This window comes from Ostrinia furnacalis, unplaced genomic scaffold, assembly GCF_004193835.3.
Source record: "Ostrinia furnacalis isolate ACB-3 unplaced genomic scaffold, ASM419383v2 OfSCF0069, whole genome shotgun sequence".
Lineage (NCBI taxonomy): Eukaryota > Metazoa > Arthropoda > Insecta > Lepidoptera > Crambidae > Ostrinia > Ostrinia furnacalis.
In genome coordinates this window covers 427,916-450,603 of record NW_021130308.1, presented here as the reverse complement: position 1 = coordinate 450,603, position 22,688 = coordinate 427,916, and the positions used below count along the sequence as shown (strand labels likewise).

General features: G+C 36.6%; 1 protein-coding gene across 1 annotated transcript; it reads right to left on the bottom strand.

Annotated features, from left to right (window-relative positions):
• Positions 1-1,626: 1,626 nt before the first annotated feature.
• On the bottom strand, positions 1,627-21,179 carry LOC114366469 (venom dipeptidyl peptidase 4). The gene is made up of 13 exons (XM_028323347.1): positions 21,006-21,179; positions 16,202-16,361; positions 15,772-15,866; positions 14,702-14,779; positions 12,088-12,140; positions 10,462-10,652; positions 9,011-9,180; positions 8,208-8,852; positions 7,904-8,129; positions 7,423-7,573; positions 6,839-6,999; positions 5,104-5,309; positions 1,627-1,830 (listed from the first exon to the last, which is right to left on the bottom strand). The coding sequence occupies exons 1-13, from the start codon at positions 21,006-21,008 to the stop codon at positions 1,732-1,734; spliced, it is 2,238 nt and encodes a 745-aa protein (XP_028179148.1). The 5' UTR covers positions 21,009-21,179; the 3' UTR covers positions 1,627-1,731.
• Between the last annotated feature and the right edge of the window lie 1,509 nt (positions 21,180-22,688).

Here is a 22,688-nt window from a genome sequence, read left to right as displayed (position 1 = left end):
TCAATTGCATTTGATAGTGCAACACTGGGTACAGTCGTACCTGTATTAAATTAATAGGATAACTTTATGTATCAGGATTCAGGATTATGGGCTAAATTAATGTTTTCATAAATTTACAAAAAAATATTATATTATAGGTAAACTGGTTTAAGTAAATTAAATGAAACCATCAATCGAGCAAGTAGGATTTTATTATTATTCACCAATAATCAAATTCTGAACTTGAATATTCAACTACAATGTCTGCTCATAAACGCTTCAAACTCGGTACTTCTTTTCCAATTCCATAAAATTCAACACTTACAAAGTGACAAAAAACTTTAAAATAGGTAGTTGAAACAAACCACAGCTAATTTTCATAGTTGACTGTATTATACGATAAACATGTCAGTCAATTTGACAACCTTTGTCGGAAATATTATTCAATGAAAATATTGTCCGAACCCTTAGTATTTCTCTTCGACAAATACTTTAACACATTGTGAACCACTTTTCTTTCACGACTATAAAAAGATTTTAGCAATTTAATTCACAAAATCAATTGCACACATTTAAAATAAAGTTTGTTTACACTTTGACAACAATAGACTGACATGCAAGGTGACAATTCAATGAAGTTTTCAGTTACTGTTGCCATTAAAAGAAATTAGTACCATTAATTTTCCGCAACATGGCGAGGGTTTTTATGTTCCTGGTCAGGTTATACTAACAAAATGTCTAGTGAATGGATGTTAGATATAATGCAATACCGGTGATCCCAAATATTTCTAGGTTTATTCCTAAATGACAACTGTAGAATAAAATAACTTTATTTTATAAATTATACGTTTATTCTTACACAGTATTTATTCATAATTATTATCTACTCAAGTGACTATGGTCTAATGCATTTGAGAACTTCATGCTCTTTATTGGAGATCACGCTTGTATGAACATGGTCAAACACAATGAACTTTGACTTATTATGACTTTAAACAACACACAATTAAATTTTGGTCAAAAATCTATGTCATCTCTATAAGGCGGTTATCACACTGCGCCGCGCTCCGCCGCGGAGCGCGGGACCACAGATTTAATCATTGTATGCAAGTACCTCAGTTTGTATAGAAAACACGCGCGGCACTTCACACTGACAACGCGTCTGCGCGCCTGATTTTTATATAAAATCACGCGGCGCAGTGTGATAACCGCCTAAAGTAGGTGGCATTTTAACAACCTTTTAGCAATACATGCACAATCATAGATAGAATGGAATCGATCCTTCTCTATGACCCGATATAGCTATCTGCGCACCTCGTTGGAATGCGAATCTCCCTCCCACTTACCTGCCCCCTTAGACAAAACGCACTTTTTGATCGAATCGAAATTCGAATCCGTCAAAACTCCATACAAAAAAGGGGCTTTTCGACCACTTTTCGGCTGGTTTGCGATTATAATTTGCACTTTGTCTAGACCCACTGCACACCTCCCGATGTGACGTCACGGCCGGCAGGTGCGCAGTTAACTCGACCGGGTTGAATGTTAGTATTAAAAATATTTAAAAACAGTCATACCTTAGAGCTAGCTAATAAACGGAACCCTATTATACACATTTAGCTATTTACCTTACCGTCATTGTTTCACAAAACTCTTTTACAAAATTAATTCGTTTCAATTTACAATAGGTCCATTTTGAGTCGTTTCACAATAGTCTACGTCACGAACACTTGCTGGTTAAACGTTTTAACAATACTAGGGTTGTGGGTGAAAACATTCCGTCCAGAAGTGGTCCAGTGTGTGGTAGAAATGCCGACTGACGCCCAACAGCGAGTGATTTTCGTCCGTGTAGCTCTGAAAAAAATACGTAGACGAGTCAGAGATGAACATTATACCAAAACTTTTGAATGTATTGTCTTCATGGCCTTCGTTAATTATAATATGATACTTGGAAAATTATATTAAAATAAATATAAACTTCCATAGAAACAATAAAACGTCGCTCTTTAGATAATGTATTTTGACTGGTATTTTTGTAAATGTATGACTGGTGTTTTGGTCTCATAAAAACATACCAGTTAGGTACCTACTTAACTGAAGACGACTCGTTACTTGTTATTGCTAATAGTTTAAGTAAATAAGTAGTCTATTACAAAAACATAACTCAAAGCTATTTTAGGAAGGCGAAACAAAGATGTCGTCTACATAGATGGAAATATTCGTAACTATTCTTCAAGTGCTTGTCCAACATTACACGGAAATGAGTGGAAACGATCTGCATAATTAGCAGTAAATTTTTAAGTGCGCCGTAACTTCGCGGGCGGGCGGCGACAATGAGCTAACTAGCCGAAACGAATGCCTTGCTGACTGCGAATTGAAACACTTACAATGGCTCTGTGAGCAACAACGATAGTTTTAAATCATTTATTCAATACAGTTAAGACCTCATGCTTAAAGCATAGTATAAGTAAGGTACTTGATACAAATAAGGCCTACCTAACTTTAAATGCTTATATTTCAATAAATATTAACGCCAGTCAACAAAAACAAGGTTAATTAACTTCTTCCATCCTTTAATTTTAGCAATATTACAAAAAATAACACAATTATTAACTAAATCTATGCAAAATAAGCAAATTACGAAACCACTGATTTTGGCTTTATTAAATCACCTACACGGAATAAGGCCTATATGATTCAAATGCCTGTAGACCTTAAAATTGAGGTTGTATTAAACAAAATGCGGTCTTATAATATTAAACACGTCGATTTGTTTGCGTTATCAAAATTTTACATACCAAGTAAACAGAAATATACTGTATATCTCTAGATAAACTTAAATTCCACTTATTAAGAATAATACATAAATTATAGATAAAATTAAATATTCATAGTAACAAAGTAATGATTTCTTACTTAAATTATCAAAAAAAATATCAAAAACAAACAATATTGTTTTTTTGTATAGGGCTTATTAAAACACCGTGTTCGAATAAGGCCTACACATAAAACCTTTTAAATAAATCAGTTTAGGAACATCATTTAGTCTTGATTTTTTGTAAACAAAATGAGATCTCAATTTTTGTTAGAACCAGGGCATAAAAAGGCTTCTGAATCATCTTTACGAACTCCTACACAATCTTTATGATACCACCAAAAGCAGTCCTTTATGGTAGCATATCTGCTACATTGTCTTCGAGACAGGCATGATAATATCAGCTTTAATCCTTTAGAATTATACTTACGGCTATTTTTCTTATTTTTTATTGGTTTTGTATTTTGTTTCTTTTTTTTACAGGTTTAGTAATTTTTTTTTACTCTGTTTTCTTTTTATTTTCTGTGCTGTTAGTAACATTCTTATTAAATAAATATTTAGTTACTCTTTGACTCATTTAGTTTAATGAATTTGTCCGTGATCAGGTGTTGACATAAGTATCCAATATGGCCTACCATGCTGAAATAAGGCCTAGGCCTTATTAGATATTTCGCTCTTGTTGTCTTTAAAAATTTACAAATAATGCATCTATAGCCAGTAGTACAAATTAAGGTAATTATTAGCTAGTAAGAAATATTTAGAAACGATTACTAAGAAAAGCTTAATTTAGAACAGCGTTATTTTACCGAAAATTTAAGATGAAATCGCCAGATTTTTATAAGAGAGCACGAAATCACCCACCACCTTAGAAGAACGCGTGCCAATTGGTGCTGGGATCGTGGATCGGGACGCTCTTGCACTCTACCGGGTTGTAGGGCATATGAGTAAGTATTATCCCGGTTGGATTTGTTTATCTGTGTTTTCTGATGTATAGGCCTTATTCGAACGTAGGCCTTATTTGTATCAAGTACCTTATCTAATAATTAGCAGGAAGGCGCTAGACGCAAACCGGGCGATGTGGAAATCATTGGGGAAGGCCTTATGTTCAGCAGTAGACGTCCTGTGGCTAAAATGATGATGATGGCAATGAATACAGATAAGGATACAAACAGATATTAAGTTAAGATTTAAAATATTTTTACCGTGCGAGGATTGAAGCTACCACCTCTAGCTAGTATTTCCGTACACAAACTAGGTACATCCAACAAATCAGTGAATCCAAATTTCAAATAGTCTTATGGCATTTAACTATGTAGACATCAATGAGACGAAATGTTATGTAAAACATACACATCTCCATTACAAAACCGAAGAGAACTTTTGGATATAAACAAACAAAATGACAAACTAACGACGTTTATTGCATAAACCAATCATATCATTAACGTCAACAAAACTAACAAGTCGTTAATTTGCGTTGTCTAGCTTAGAAAACGGGCTAGACACCTATTAGCGTGACATCAACCTTAGTGCTAATTGACAGTGCTTTGAACCTTGCGAGCTATTACTTACAGTCAATTATTCATTGCCATTCATTACGAAAAGGCGCTCGAGCCAACTAATACATTACTTTAGTTTACACACTTGTAATTGGCAAAGATTCTTGTCACGATAGGTTTGCGTAAAACATTTTATTATATCAGATATTTTGATTAACTAACATAATTTATTAGGATACAAAATGTTTTCGACGTTGAAACCTAACTGGAAATGTTCAAAGTCAGTTATTTCATATTCTTAATTCTGTTTAATCTGAACCAAAAGTATGATTCTGCTATGTATTTTATTGACCAATCTTAGCATCCGCAAACATAAATAAGTGGATTCTTCGTCAATAAGTAGGTCATATAAGAAACAGAGCGAATAAATAAATAAGGGATCACTTTCATAGGCAAAGTAAGGAAATACCAAATAAGATGATTAAGTAATTTACGATAATAAATCGACATAGTTCTAAAGTCGCAAAAAATTTAAAAATATCAAGAATCATTAGTTGCTGCAAATAATGTCTCATAGGTATCGTCGTCTATCAATCATTAAAAATATATCCAATATTTTATACCTCTAGATCCCACTGTAACTCCTTTATAGCGATAATCTGCATGTCTGGTCCAGACTAGAAACCCAACCAGTGAAAATTATTTTCTCCCAGGAGAAATTTAAACTGTCAACTGTCTCCAACTGCATTTTGTATTGGTAGTGGGACTTTGGACTTGGAAGAAAACAAAAAAAGATAAGGAACCAAAGCTCACCATTTGCTCAAAGGCAATATCGGCGTGCTGCAGCTGTTTCGCCAGCTGCATACTATGTTGGTAGTGCACGTTATCATCGCCAGTGCCGTGGACGAGCAAGAAGCGGCGCCCGCGCAGCTTCTCAGCCATGGCGGTGACGTCAGACCGCTGGTAGCCCAGTGGATTCGACCTTGGAATATCCATGTACCGCTCTGTGTAGATTGAGTCTGGAGAAAAATAACAATCTTTAAATCTTCTATCTGTGTAACAGTCAACCGTTACTGACTGATCTACTGAGTGGATTGCACAGCTTGTAATTATGACGTAGCCAAAGGATTTGTCAAAATTCACCCCCTAAACTTTAGGGTCTATGTTCATCCCCTTAGGGCCTAAAGGAACGGGGTTCAAAATAGATAATGTTAAAACTCTTATTTAGAACCGGAGGACAGACGGAACCGTGGTACCATTAAAAAGAAGTAGAAGCAGATGAGTTCAAAAATCTAATAAGTCAACTACCTAACGGATCTAGGCTACCTTGATAAATATGTTACATACTTAAGCTTAAAAGTGACACTCTAACAATACATGATTAATCTACTATAGGATTTGGTGTGAAATTACAAGTAAGTATACTAGTAAGTAAGTATAAAGTAACCTTATCATGAGCCTAACGATATTCACCACGGTCATAGCCATTCACATTTTGATAATAATGAGGATCATTTCGATTTTTAGCTGTGAATGCAGATTTATAGGGCTAAGAAATCCTTAAGAGCGTTGTCACNTTTTATTGAATTTTCTACAACAGTACTGATCCTCATTGATTGATGGACAAAACAGGCCCTTTTGCATAGTTTTTTTTCTACTAAGTACCAAGTACCTACACACGAATGCAAGGATAATGACCCAGGATTGAATTATGACTTTTAGCCGGTAATAGGCTAGTTGCCTAAAAAATTTTTTTTAGTCCGTAATGTTTAATATCAAAAAATATTGGACACATATAATTTTATTTGTCAATCTAACAAATAATTACATAGTTATGGTGCGTTGAAGTTGCGCACGACGTCACAACGTGCGGCATTTTTAAGCAAGCGTTGACGTCACGGGCCTCTTCTTATGAACTTTGGGGCGCTATATCTCTTTAAATTTTCATTAGTTTGAAAAAGTGAAAAATACGTGTAAAGTATTTTTTGATAAGTTAACTGACGGACTAATTAAAACTCTTGCTTTTTGACCCAGGCAACATCCCCATTTACGTCAATACTACCGTTTAAATCGTCAATTATTTATGGTCACACTTAATTCATAGTGATGGACGTTATCGCTGTTGAACAAAGACGCAAGACGTGTTTAAGATGGAATCAATCAATGTGTATGCCAAAACAAACCGATGAGTTATTTCGAAGTCTGCACAGTACACTTATAGCAAGGATCAAGTTGACTTTCAACATGACCTAACCAGGGAAGGGCACCTATTATACTACTACTTAGTTAAGTCCCAAAAACAAACAAGGATAGTTTAATCGCACCTACTTTACGTTCAGGTTTATCTAATGTTAATTGTGTGCATTTTAATATTGTCTATTTTAAGATTGGTAAATCAACCCCCCTTTTTTCAAAGTATCCCTTCTCCGGACTGTCTGGACTGGAAGGGGTAACATCCAAGCAACAAGACCGCCTAAGCTTGCTATGATTTTTTGATATATCTAATTAAGATCTTTACCAAATTGTATGTTGTAACAAGTTCTCTTACCATAATACAGCCACGAAGTAACAGGCGCGACGGCCGCTCCACAAGCCAGGAGTTTCTGGTCGTCCTGGATGAGCATCATCGTGGTCACAAACCCTCCGTAGCTCCAGCCCCATACGCCGATGCGCTTTGGGTCGATGAAGGGGTAAAGGTCCACTAATCGCCTAACGTGAGAATGTAACAAAATGTAAAATAGACAGGTTTTAGGTACATTGTTATAAACAGTAATTAGGAAGATGGGGATTGAAGAAAGTGATCTGGAACTTCTGTAATTATCAGGCACTACATGCTGTAGTATCTTTTGATTGTAATATAAGCTACTTTACTTTGCAACCAAGTGTACCTAATTATAAGATGCCCATTGGTAGGTGCGCCAACAAAAGGAATGATTCTACTGCTCAAATGCAGCAACTTTTCCCAAAAAAAAGGACGTAATTTTTTTGAGAAATAGTTTTATTATTCCTGTACGAAAGTTGCCACCTTTGAAGCAATCCTTTTTGATCCCCAACCAATAGATCCTGTATAAACTATTGCACATGCATTACCCTGCATTAATTGTCAGTAAACTAAGTGTATGTGACGCATACCTAATAGCAGCTAAAGTGTCCGTAACCTCCACGGTGCCTAACGCGGTGTTTACCGCATGCATCGCCTCCACTCCCATAACGCCCGATCCTCTCACGTCGATCGAAGCTACTATGAAGCTGCGGTTCGATGATAAGTACATGTTGTAGAATTCTGCAAGAATATTTTAGGTTACCATAGATTTTGCAGCAGGTTTGAAAACAACAATAGCCCAACAAACAATTGAATAGGTTTCGATATCTAACTGCCAATTTGAGCGTCACTAATTCGATCTTCAATCTTCATCGACCTTTGGACTGTCTTGGGGAAACCACCCCTAACACAAACCTTTATTTAGCTCTGCTGAAGGAGTGGACAGAAATTTTTTGTTAATTTTACAGCACAAAATATTAGATAGCTTCAAAATGGGGTCATAATTATGTCTCATTAAAATACTTATCATAAACCAAGTACCAAAGTAATAAAGACTTTAGAAGCACTCACCTAAATCATAGTTATCTTTAACCCTCGTAGTCCCCGGACCTGCGTATACCCTCAGGATCATCGGATACTGCACATCTTTCTGCATGTCAGCGGGCAAAAGGAGCTTGACATGTGACGTCACGTCATCCCCTAGAGGCAGCACGTTGAACAACGTCAACGGTAACTTGTACTGGCTCAACTTGTGGGCCAATTGAGCATTGTCTTTTAACAGGAGGAATCTGTCACCCTAAAAATAATAAACAGTTTTAGTACTAACAAACCTTAACCTAATTAATAAAAACCGGGTGTGTGATTGGAAACTTACATTGCAAATATACAAAAATATCTTCGGCGGTACGTTAGATGAACTGCAAGAGACGACACCGAAACTGCCTCCTAAAGAAAACATGGCAGACGTGTAGTGACATGACGGCTCCTTGCACGATATACACCGCACCACGCCACGCGTCGTCGCCCACAGCTGTCTCTGCCACGGAATACTGCCAGGCGCCACGATATAGTAAACCGTGTCCGTATCCTGATCCCATCCCAAGATCTCCGTCACAGTCGAGTTTCCAGGACTCAAGTCTTCAGTCGTAAGCGTATTAAAATCAAACCGAGCAGCGTGTGGAAACCTTTGATCTTCATGATACAACGGCTGGATCTCAACCATTTTCGTGCCAGTTCTGTCGAAGAAGGGCTGGGTGATATCAACCCACCCATTATGCTCTGTGTGCTCATTCACCATACTGCATTTGTCCTGCTTCAAATCGCAATTGACTAGGATGCTGGTGCTTTGTCGGCGATTAAGCCACAGCACGACCAGGTTCTGGTCGGATGCCCAGTTCACTCTGCCCATGATGTGGTCGATGCCAACGACGTCGACTGGGGCTGGTATAATCCATGGTTCTATGGTAGGGTCGTCCAGTTTCCCGACGCGAAGACCGACTTTAGGGTTGACGCGACCTGCCTGACATACAGAATTTTACTATCACAAACATCGATCTCATCACAAATATAAGTAGTCGACAGAACACCTGTTTACATAACAAAGAAGTGTCGTTCTATCGTTTCTTCTAGTCTTTTTATAGGGTCATTTGTGGTACAATTATAAGTGATTTCACTAACCTTCGGATACTTGAACTCTACCAGCTCAGGGTACTGATTATTGATGTCCGACGCGTTACCATAGTAGGGGTAGATTGCGGACTCTACCAACGTATCGTTGAACGACGCTATTGCCAAATATGTGCCGCTGGGCGAAAACCACATCGCTTCTGCTGCATTGAACACCTCCTCTGCAAAAACAGTATTCATCCAAGCTTCATATTTGTATAATTGGACGGTTTTATCAGTAGCTTGTTCAGTTTTGAAAATGTTAGATAAGAATAAAATTGTAAATTAACTTCTTTTAAATTTAAGTATCCTTAGAACATTTAAAATGGGGAGGTCTGTAACGCCACACTAATTAGTAGGTAAATGGCGGTAACATAATTCCTTATATTCGTAGCATCTGTAAACCACTGGGGTTAGCAGAAAAAAATTGTTTTGCCGGGCTTGAAAATGCAAAAGAAAATTAAACTTTTAAAAGCTGTGAGTGTGAAATCCCTCATTTTCAAATATGTTTCCGAAATATGACGGTAGAGTCGGAAAAACAGTTTTATTATTTATTGAATAACAAAAGTTTTCGCTTGATTGGTGTTTCACCAAATTGCTATTTCACCAAAATTACTATTTCACCAAAATTGCTATTTCACCAAAATCCCTCAGATCTCGTTTACCTCATTCATTTTAGTTTATGCAGCAGTGGTTTTACAGTTCCTCTAAATGCATAAATTTAAATAGATAACAATCACACTTTGTCCATTCGTTACAGTTTTAAACTTGTGGTCATAAATCGCGTACAAATATGAAATTTACATTTTGTTATTACAGTAGGTACGCACGATAAATGATGTACCTATAATTTATTCTTTACGTAAATGTATAATCATGACGTCATTTCTAGAGAGCAAACAGTAATTCAATTAAATAAGTTATAAGTATGTCAATAGTGTGAAATCAAACACGTGATAATAGTATTTGTCGTCATTGTTCGATTATCGTAAAAATTTCATTCAGTTCATTGCCAAGAGGCAGGTAAAATTGTCAAGTGGAGAAAAGACATAAATAAATATCCTTGGATTTGTCACACAGCGCGATATTGTTCCGCTTGAACTTAAACCAATCACAGGATAGAGATAGAGTCTATAACTGTGATGTACTTAATTTAATTTGGATCATTGTTTTGTTAATTACACTGACCTAAGCATAACTCCCTAAAAATACCCGCAACCAGGGCAGAATCACAGAAAATTGTGCGTCACGAACGCGCAACCAAACGCGTCATCATAAGTAGGACCTAATAAAAGCAAAATGAGTGGACTGTAAGACTTCCCGCAGAATATCGACTTTTCATTGGCTGATAGTTGGATCAGTCAGTACCTATAACGAACAAGTATGAAAATGCACACATTACACTGATTTGGTATTGGCCGATTCCTCATAATGCTTTATTAGAAATCTTTATAAAGGTATACCTTCATATATCCAATCGGTGGCTCCAAAGTAGACTTCCCCAGGCACCCCTTGCGTGGTGAGCTGAGTGACTGATTCAGGACTGGACGCGTCAGGCAGGTAGAACACATTGTTGTTGTACACGTACGCCAGACCACCATTGCTGCTCCATATTGCCACTTGGAGCGGACCTTGCCCTATTTTGTAGATAGACCTAAGAACAATACAAGATTTTTTAGTTTAAATGAAGTAAAAATTCGCATGTGTAAGCCTTTAAATGCTTTAGTTGCAGTGACTGAAGTAAGATTTCGCATTGGCCTTGAAAGTGCTATATTTTATTATTTAACTAGCTGACCCGGCGAACTTTGTTCCGCCTTAATGGCAATAAATAAGCAGACTTTTTTTATTTCGAACGGGATAAAAAGTATCCTATGTCCTTCTCCTGGCTCTAAACTACCTCCCAGACAATTTTCAGCTAAATCGGTTCAGCCGTTCTTGAGTTATAAGTGGAGTAACTAACACGACTTTCTTTTATATATATAGATATTACGATATGTATGTTATTAATACATTGCAAAAACAATAATTAGGTATGCGAAATATAGGGAGTAGATGTTGATAGGCTATAGCGACTCTGTTACCCAAGATTTCTCGACGTGGAGTCCATTCCATGGAGTCAGATACTATACTATACCACTACCAAGGGGTGAGATAGTCATGCAAGATATTATTCTATTGCTATCGAACGGAAGCAGTAGTTATCGTTCCGACTATCAGGTACAGAAAACTTAAAATGTTTCACCTAAGATAAATAAAATTGTTAAGTTTCATGTTTCCCAGACATTTGCACAAGGGATCATTCACATCGAGCCATCGGAATGCCCTTTTCGATAAACAAAGAACTTAGTCTTTTTTCCCAAAACGAAATCCACACGCTCCAGACATTACTTTCGAAACAAATGTCGATGGACAACGAGTCGGCGTCTGCGCCATTCACATCGCGAAGTGAATTTTGCAATCAGTCGGGTGCACTATCATAAAATTGGACCGGTAAGTACAGTCCACGGCACAGACATACAGACACTTATTACCACTGCAATAAGAAACCACAGCTCGATGTGCCTTTGTTTATAGCAAGTAATCGAACAAGGAATTTTGGATTGAAGGGAACGGTCTTGTGGAATATTTTTACGATTCAGTTTGTTATTTGAGGGCTGCCTAAAATGGAATGTACGTTTAGTGGATATAACTTCTCAGTATGATTGTGAATTTGATTCCCGCTGAAGGATCTAAATGTGAACATACACTATGTTTATCACACAAAATAAGTGGTGGGATAAATGTAGAGCCAAAAATTTCACAGCATTTTAATGTTTCTCCTATTATACATAAGTACCTATATTAGTTTATTTTATTATGAGTATGTAAAAGGGTACCAACAGTAAATATGGCAATCAATCGAGTCACTGTGGTAGAGTTATTTTAAAGCGTACATTTCAAAATAACTCCTCATGTTTAAAACAATGTTAGGTACTTCCATCACGTGTAACTACAGACAATGGGGATATTATATTTTATGCTAATGTATTTCTTAACTGAATAAAGCATCAATCTAACAAAATATTTTTTGAAACATAGGTAATACTCACTTATTTTCTAGGTCATACACCGAATAATCAGCAATGCTCGAATAACGATATACCTGAAACACGTTAAACTTTAGTAAAGGTCGAAATATAAATAAAATATAATGACATCATCTAAATATATAAAAGGAGAAACTGACTGACTGACTGACAAATCAACGCACAGCCTAAACGGCTAAACGTAGGCACTTGATTTGGAAGGAACGTAGCTTAGGTACCGTAGAGGTGCACTAAGAAAGGAATTCCCGAAATTCCCACGGGAACGGGAATTAGCGGGAATATCCTTTTGTATGAAAAATCTAAACCGCTTAAGTTAGATGAAGGGGGTAAAACGGGATCCACGCGTACGAAGTCGCGGGCGGCCGCTAGTAATTTCATAAAAACGTTAAATGTTCGTGTGAAATCAAAACTATTTTAAACCTTAGCTCTAAGATATAACCTCAGTTTCATAACGGTTCATACTTTAATGAATGTATAATAAAATACAATAAAGTGTCCTCTCACTCAGAAACTAGGCTTGTTACACCTTGACCCGTGTGTCTAATGAAATAAGTGAACGTAGGTATTCACCAAGGGGATACTAAAATTGAAAACAAATTGTTAACATAAACTATTTTTTCTTTTAAATTAAATTTTGCGCACGTACAATCAGCGTCATCAAATAGTTCGTAATACCATACCCAAAGTGGCCAAAAAGTTGACAACACAAAGACGCATTGCGAACTTTTTGGCTACTTTGGGTGTCACGAACTATTTGACGCTGACTGTACCTACGACATTTTATTTATTTAGAACACATTTTACTATCTCCTTTTAAAATACAGAAACCAAAGCAAAATATGGCAACATTCAACAAAAGGCCCAGTGCCACATAAATTAGCAGTAGAGAAAATATGCTTCGTTTGCATGCATGGGCAATAAAGCAGATCGTTCCGATGAGTGAAATTACTCCTAATCGTGCCCAAGTTATGGTGATTTTACACGAAACATATCGAGTGGTAGAGATGGGTAATTCAGTAACTCTGGCGCAGCTAACTAGGGCTATTGAGTTAACCCAATATTGCACCGTAGCGCAAAAAATGGACCTGTATGTAAATACCTATGTTTCGAATTCTTTTGGTTGAGTAGGAGAGTAAGACTCTATCGCGCATATTCACAAACAAAATAAATAGAGCTCTGTAATTGGTACGAGTCAGACCCTGTGCGTCCAAGCGCACTGTGAAACCTCATAGTAATGTTTGTGAATACGGGCGTATGTTTTCCTCATGTTTTGTAGAGTCGAGAAACCATCTTAAGGTAGATTAATTAAGTAGAGGTGAGTTAAAAGAAAATAATACGAATGTGACCACAATCACCTGTTTACGACATGAATCAAGTAATCTAATATTGTCATCTAGAAAAACGCTTGTTAATTTGAGCCATGGTTTTAATGAGATCGAGAGCAATTAACAGTCATAAAACTAGTATGTTAGCAATGTTAATGTCGGCCGTTTGGTGTAGTGGTTCAGAACGGACTACTATGCCGAGAGGTCCCGGGTTCGATTCCCGGCCGGGCAGAAATTGAAATGATGAATTTTAATTTCTGTGACGGGTCTGGGTGTTTTCTATGTATAATATGTATGTATTTACAAAAAAAAAGTATATAAGTATGTTTATCCCGTCGTCTAGTACCCATAGTACAAGCTTTGCTTAGTTTGGGACTAGAGGCGTAGTGTAAAATGTCCAAGGATTATTAAAAAAAAAAAAAAAAATGTTAATAGGATTTTTATTCGTTAACTCTTAAACTACGTGATGAATGTAATGCGGATTTCAGCGCGTGTGTGGAATCCGTGTAATAGGTATTTAAAAACATGTATGAAACAATGAAATGCGGGCAACCCACATGCGGACCGCACGCGTGCCATAATCCGCATCACAGGAAAAAGGCATTACTTAACAGTCAAATTTGAGATTTTTCAGGAACTGCCTATACTTTATCGGAATAAGAAATAGTTTATGACACTCAGAAATAGTAGCTTTGTGTTGGTGTTATTTCTTGTTCTGAATCTTTTAAAATAAAATTTGGCAAGAAAAAATACATAGCTGTCTGTCTACAGCAAGGACATTAGAAAACAAAGAAGAAAAATAATAGATATTCTAATTTCTTTGGGGGATAATCCCAACTAATATTATAAATGCGAAAGTAACTCTGTCTGTCTGTCTATCTGTCTGTCTGTTACGCTTTCCCGCTTAAACCTCGCAACCGATTTTGACGAAATTTGGCATAGAGATAGTTTGAGTCCCGGGAAAGAACATAGGATAGTTTTTATCCCGGTTTTTGAAACAGGGACGCGCGCGATAAAGTTTTTCTGTGACAGACAAAATTCCACGCGGGCAAAGCCGCGGGCGGAAAGCTAGTGTATAATAAATACCCATTCACTTTTCAAGTTTCAACTTCCCATAGGACAATTCAACATTTCATAAGAGTAATATTTTGAAAAGAAGTCACACTAACAGTAAACACAAATAACAGACCGTGCAAACAACTATTAAATTAACGCCTAGCACGTACCGAGTCATACATAAGTATTACTCGTCCGCATAGGAAATGACGTCGGACCCATCTAAAACAGCTTACCTTCGTTTTGTTGGAGGCCAGAAGTACGAACTTCCCATTTTCTGAGAATGAAGACAGCACGTATTCGTTCAAATTGTACTAAAACAAATTGGTAATATTTAGGACATCTGAAAACTAAAATCTCTGCTAAAACCTTGCAAATTGCAAATATCTTACTAGGTACCATTCAATATCATATGGATGCAATAAATTATTGAGAGGTATAAGTGTAACTCTGATGATAAAATACTAAAAATAGAATAATTCATATTATTTCATTTATTTACATTATAATTCATACTTAAAATATTTCATAAAGGCTGTAATGTACCTAATAAGTTAAAATTATTATTATTTCCGAATTGAAAAGTACCTAAAGCTATGTTTTTTCACCTTACTTACGGTAACAAATTCCAAAATATCGTTGTATTCAAAAAACAATTTTAAAGATAGGTGGATAACGGATTTATTTTTTGAATAGCTAATCAAGATATCAAAACTTTTACGCTATATTTTTTATATTTTATTATTTTTATATCACAATATAAAGAAATCTTAAACTCGAATTAAAAAAACTAGAACAATCTCGTATCCCGCATTAAATAACACTAAAACAAATGACTGCATTATGCAGTGCGTGCTAACTGCTATAGTCCAAAGAGAACGGTCAGTTCAGTGCAAATTCCAAGGTTAACGTTCAAGAAGCTGATAAGCGTCATGATAGAGTCACACAATGTCTGTTTACACTCACAACATATAGCTGTCACACCGGTTTTTCATATTATTATATTACAATACTTCATACACATCCGCTTGATTTGACGCTATTAGTACCGTGACAAATTATGTGCATGGTGTGTCTAGGGTTATTTTTAGGGAGGTGTCGGGACCATCGAATTTAGGATCGTGGCATTTTGCCAGCCCTGCCACCCTATAGTTACTAGGCCACTGTCAGTACCTAATAAATCTGAAGAAAAGCTATGGCTTAGGAACGTAGTACTATATATTTTTATTGGAACTTATTTTGAAACGCAATCAAAATGTATTTGCAAGTTCAGATTCGTTTGTTCTATTTTGTCTATGACACTCACCAATTCGCTCTCGGTCAGAATCGTGGTAATAGTTTGAGACAGCGCGTTGAATTTTAACATCCCAACACCCGGCTCTCTGCGGATATATTCTGAGTCTGTAATAAAAATACTATCGTTAATTTTCAGTCATAATTATGAACTCGGAACAAATCTACTACTACTTTTAATGCTTTTCTGCCTTCATTGGGACTGGTACTGTGCAGATCAGTGCCACTACGTCATAATGTCACATAATAATATGGATACTCTTAAGTCTTCCAAATCTTCCAGTTGCCTTTTTATGAATTAAAATTAGAGTAGGTCTTTCTATTGCAAGTGGAAAATAATTACTTAATGATTTATAATAAGAAATAACTTCTCGCGTTCGGCCTTTCGCCTAGTGCTTGTTAACTACAATACGCTTATTTTGTGTTTACTAATGTTCACCCACCTGAAATCCATTGGACTGACAGTCTGTCAGGATAGAAGTCCCTGAGAGGCACCACCTCCTCCAACGTGAACGCCTTGAGCACTCTCTGAGGGAACGGCGACGATTCTGTTAGGCAGCACAGAATCGCTACCATCAGCAGGAACTGCACACTTCTGGCCTCCTAAAACACATTTTTATTACACTACCCTTGCCTATTAAATAAAGCCTAAAACCGTCAACAAATAATACTAATAGGGCTCGGTTTCTGAAATGAGATATCCAGCTTGAGCGTACTCATCTCTACTTCTACTCACTCAATGATGAATTTAATACCTACGAAAAGTGAATACTTGATTAGAAGATGAATAACGCTCAATCCAAAAATCTAAATTCAGAATCCGGGCTTAGATCGGTAGAGTAACGCAACAATTATAGAGTCACACGAGTAGAAATCAAAACATGCTATATTTCTTCATCATTCAAACAATGCATAAAAACAATGCAAAAATGCATTTCATTAAGCTACCCATATGATGGCGAGACCTTGTGCTATTATTTCTAAAAGGCCTCTAAATATTGATAAAAATAAAAATGACTATGAATACAACGGATTTTCTGGGAAGTCTCTTTAGATAATTTTTAATATTTTATTTTTATTTTATTTTCTTTATTGGGAAAAGAACATAATATAACACAGGTAGCATACAAAAATGAGGATGAGGATGATACCACAGATAATACTGAAAAGCTGAAACGTGCTGGTTTAAGTACCATCGTCCCGAGTTGGACGAATGCTAAAATAATGCTAGCTCGCACTAAGCGTTTCGATGACTCTTTTATAATGCGAACGGCTAGGGACTGGAATTTGTTGCCTGCTGCTGTCTTTCCCGAAGACTATAATCCGGGCCTTTTCAAGGCGAGAGTGAATGATGATGATGATGATCCATCCGACCGATTTCGGCCATGGCGACCACTCCGACTCCTAGCTGTCTTGGCGGCGCTGGTGTGTGTGAGAGTGAATAGGCACTTGCAGGGCAGATATGTACCATCCTAGACTGCATCCCACTTAACATCAGGTGCGATTATGGTTAAATACTTGTTATGCAAAAAAAATGTAACTGGAAGATTACAGAGAGCAAAACTGAAATGGGAAACTTATCAGGCTTCATCATCAAAGAAGTGTAATATTCCGACATTTAAGTATATTTACCTACTTTAAAACACTTACGAGAAACACGATACGTTCGATTCTAATTCTTGTTGACCTACTAGCAGCTGGGCAATCTTGTTATATCATGAGCATAATTATTTTCCTCCTGGCTATTGAAAAACAGAAAACCTTGATAATACAGTAGCATAACACATGATAATATGCGATAGTTATCGCGATACCACGCAGCGCAATTTGCGGTCCGCCGGCGCGGCGTGGCATATTTCCAAAACATGTTTATTTTTGAAGTTATCCTTATTTGATTGTTGTTGATACCTATTGGAAACAGTTTGACTTGAAAGTGAAGACGTCTATACATATTCTGGAACGCAAAAGTATGATTCTACACTCAAGAATAGTTGATCAAAAAAGCCTACTCAAATCTGTTCAAGAATTTGGATTGAGTTTCTATTGTGTTTATAATATAGATTTTAATTTATCTTTTACTTGTGTAATGGTCTAATTTAAATTCTAAGATAATTCCATTTTAGCTACGAGTAGGAGGCCTACTACGAAAAACGAAATGCATATCTAAAGATGCGAAAAGAAAATATCAAAATTTCACAGGACAAAAATGTCACTCTTTCAAATAATTTATCATACTAAAACCCATCAAAGGGTTAAAGCTGCAGAGCGTGCCAAAGAAATGCCTAAACTTCCAAATACTAAAAACACAACCCTGAAGTGGGTTGTATTCAAATAAAAACAATGCAAAAATGCATTAATTGGAGCAACGCACTTGATATCAATCCAACTTCATTCCAAGAGGCCTTGCGCTTTTATATCCAACAACCCTCCTTCTGGCGCAGTCGGGTAAAAAGGCCTCTAGATTCGCTGGCATGAATGCTCTTAACAGATTACGAGGCCAATATATCACAGGTCAATGTCAATTTGCGACTTTCCATGCGAATACCAGTCCACTAGATGGAGTTGGCTGGGTATCACCCCCAAGTAGGGTTACCATAAGTTTCCAAGTTAATATTTCCTTCGCATCTTCGAAACTAAGGTTTAATCATGGCGTTAAGGCATATCTCAACTGGAGTTAGGTCAGAGATACAACTAGGTAGAAAAATTTATAATTTTCAATATTTAATCATCGAAGGAGCAGAAAACATCTAGAAGAACATAATCATCATTGCATTACTCTTTAAATAAGGTTAGTCCCAATAATCCAGTTAAACTTGTTAAACGATTTATATCATTAACGTAGCTTTCATCAAAATACGTCATCAATTAGTGTTTTTAATCGCTGTTCGTTTATTATTTTTATAAGCGTAAGCGAGTTTTAAAGCTAAAACAATTAAAAGACCAGTTGAAACCAGATCAGAGAGCTAAAAATCTGGATATGTCCAGCCAAATTCGGATGGATGGTAACCCCACACCATAGCCAAACGAACAAAAAGTCTAGGCCGAAGTTGGCACCAGCACAATGAAAATAATGGAAAGCAAAAACAATTTCGCATTATGTCCCAAGAGTCAAGACAGATTGTAAAACAAAACGACTCAAGAAATATCGTATAAAACATCTAATGGGATTATTGGTAAATAAATGCTTTAAAAAAAATATAACTTCGCTAAAACTTTTGTCTAAAAGTTACGTGCACTATACATACAACATACATTTTCCAATAATTGCATTTCTAATCTAGATAACAACTCAGTTTTAACTTGTATTCATTTTAGCCTTTGGCTTTAAAATAAACAACTTGAAAAAATCGAACTGCCTAAGGCGGGAATCGAACCCACTGCTTTAAAATACCAAAAAAACGCTTTAGTTCCATTAATTTGTTACCTACCTAATGTAACTTATTGTTAACGAACTACACTAATTTAGCTAGCTCTTTCGCTAATGCCCGTCGCATGCTGACAGGACATAACGCTGCTCTTTTTCCCCATTTCCAGGGAAACGGCTTCCATTTAATAATAACTCAACCACCCTTTCATTTCACCACTAAATGACAGCCGTTAAATTTTAAAATCCCTGCTATAGTTTATAATTTCACAGCATCGCTGCATAACAAATCAATTACAGTATTTACAATTTCACCGAGCTAATGAAAATTTGTTTAGGAATTTACATAAAAGTAAACTGATGAAAGAATTCACAGCCATTGCTATAACATAAATATGAGGCGAACGAACCGAGAGGACGCGACGTGCATCCTAATGCGTGTGCCAGCCTACTCACTTTGAGGAAGAGTTTTATTCCGGTACATAAATAATAATAATAATAAATATCCTTAGACATTTTACACTGCGTTTCTAGTCCCAAACTAAGCAAAGTTTGTACTATGGGTACTAGACAACGGATATAAACATACTTAAATACTTTTTTTTTGTAAATACATACTTATTTTACATAGAAAACACCCAGTCCCAGTCCAATACAAACAAATATGTTCCTGCACACAAATGTTTGTACTGTGCGCGAATCGAACCCGCTGCCTCCGGAATAGTAGTCAGTTTCGAACCACTACACCAAACGGCCGACAACATATAAATAAATACAACTGATATCATGTTTAATTTTGCAGCTGAGCTTTTCAATTATTGAAACGTGCATTTTATGTAGGTACATTCTATTCTAATTCGTTATAAGCATGTAAGACATTTTCAGCCAGTTTGTCCTGTCCTGTCACCACTCGGAACTGTTGCTGATGAGAAATGGCAGAAATAATAGTATCATTTGGCTGTTACAGAGTTTCTGGCAGTTGGTTAGAGTTTAAATTAATTTTATTGTTGTCGCAATGTTGTAAATTAATTATAAATTGACTTATTTTACTCTTTTCTAAGGCTTCGAGCTTTGTCCTTTATAAAAGTCCGCAAACTACTTAGTACCTACTTACTCCTCATCTCTGTCTTTTCTGTAGCAGAGACCTTTTGGCTCATCTATTTAATTAGTAGATATTATTATATGATAATTAGCAAAGTCACAACTAGTTAATAGACAAAATTAACTTAATTACTGCCATCATGAATTAAAAATCCATGGGTTTTGATGGTAAAACGTGTGCCGTTAGAGAAACTGTATTACAACAATAATAAAGAGTATTTTTCACTAGTCATATAGGTAACTGTTACATTATTTAAATTGGTTTTAATGTATTCACATACGTAAAATTTTAATTACTATAAAATAAACACCATGACCGAACACTTGTCTATCTTAATTCTCAAACTACAACACCTGACATAACTATATGATGTATTTAATGAAGATAAATACCCAAGCAGAAGAACAATGATCATCCGAGAGATAACAATGATCAAAAATTGTACATGACAACAACGTGACGTCAAACTAAATAACAATAACTAACCGTAACACACGGCTCGATTGAACGCGAAGTGTTTTCAATATTTTTTTATTACAGCCTATCTGAATTGTGTGTATTTTGACGTTTCAATTTCCACTATTCGACTTTACGATCCAATAAAAACGACCGCTGAATAAGCAGAGAAACTATAAATTAATCCTCGGTTAACTGCTATTGTTTTTGTGTAAACTTTATCGAAATTGGTTTATTGTTTAATCTCAGCGTACACTGCATTGTTTTCATATAGTAAAATAGTAAAAGTGTTCTCACGTCAAATCACTCGTGTCGTTATACTCACCATATCACGTGACCGCACTAATATTCACTCACAGGACGCGAGGTTGAGTCCTCCTCAATGAAATCTAAGTGGTCCAATCAGATCGCATCACACTGGCACTGAGCTGCGCACAAGCAATCGCGGAGCCGCACGGTCACCGACTGCGCCGGCGCACCGCACCGCTCCTAGTAATCCCCTAAGCTTGTCAGTAAATTAGGAATTAAAAACACTTGGAGGCATTAAGTAAGTACCTTCACATGGTAATTTGGTAATGAAAAGCACCTCTCAATGGGTCGTTAAACTCCTGTTTCCTTAACACAGTAACGCACTTAAGAAGTTAACTGTTTCATTTAACTTTCTACATTTGAAATATCCAGTAGGTAGTTAGTTAACTGTTGTACTATCTGTGTAAATAATAGTTACTGGCATCACCTTCAAATCGTGATAAAATAACGAGGGGTCCTAGCAACGTCCAATGTCAACTGCTGATCTTTGTGTGGGCTAAATAGGACTAGGACACATGAGTAACATTATATTACTTCCTTCCTTATTTGTATTCAATTGATTCTTCAGCTCAGCAGTCTATAAGATACAGGAACTAGAACAAATGTGCGTATCTACGAGCCTATTAAATTCATGCTCTTTCATCTAACACGGAAGTAGCGGGGGAATGGTAACATTCACCATTGTAAGATCAGTTTAGTAAGCGCCTATTCATGTCCCACTAACAGACAAAGGCCTTCGTCATATTATGGGAAATTACCTTACGCATTCGTACAATATGGCTGTAGGGTCATTGACTACAAACTTATCGTAATTGACGGAACTAAATAATTTTTTACTTAAAGGCGCTACGATAGAAGTGCTGCGCGATGACAGACAAGATAATGCGTAATAAAAAATCTTCAAACTTTTCCGTGTATAGCCATTGCATTTTTATTTTATCGGCTTCTAATAAACCAAACAAAAAACACGCAAAAATCGGTGTGTGCGCACGACGCAGCCTCCGCTGCGATTGCTGTGACGTAACTATTGCTGACCGCGATTGTCGTGTATGGATTATGTGAGCTCTTATACAAGATCCTTTCCAACGATTGCAGTAAATAACCCAGATGACTGATGCACCGTGACGTCACCACGCCAGGTCAATGTCCAAGACGGTATAGTGACCTCCCAATAGTTGTGAACTGTTAAGTTCCTACTTGATACCTAAATTGGATAAACGGAACACTTATGAAATCTCCGCAACTACTATTTGTAAACAGACAGGGAGGAAAACGTGTGTTATATGTATATCTATTTTAAAACAATGCGAGGTTCCTTGTGGAACCATTTTTTTAAGACTACCTGGCGTAAATCCGTGACGCGAGGTCTGTAAGGTAGAGGTCCCGAGTTCAATATAATTCTAATTGGGGTAAAAAAAATACCCTTGGACCCACCAGGAGGACATGTTGGGGGGACCACGGGTAAAAGAGGATTTTTTAAGACTACCTGTCTTAGACCCATGACGCGAAGTCTGTGAGGTAGAGGTCCCAGGTTCAATAAAATTCCAATTGGGGGTAAAATATATGCTTGGTTTAGTTGCTGGTAGGACTTACTTATACTAAATCCGCCTGGCGCTATCACCATCTTACCTAAAACTATCGTCATAACAGCAATAAGCAACAATGTTAACAGCATTATTGTGCTTTAGTAGTTGGAGGA

Coding starts and splice junctions, on each gene's coding strand:
- LOC114366469 (XM_028323347.1), bottom strand. Junction 10,653..12,087: donor GTGTATGACCTAGAAAATAA/GTGAGTATTACC, acceptor TATTGTTCTTAG/GTCTATCTACAAAATAGGGC. Junction 5,310..6,838: donor TACTTCGTGGCTGTATTATG/GTAAGAGAACTT, acceptor ATTTTTCTCCAG/ACTCAATCTACACAGAGCGG.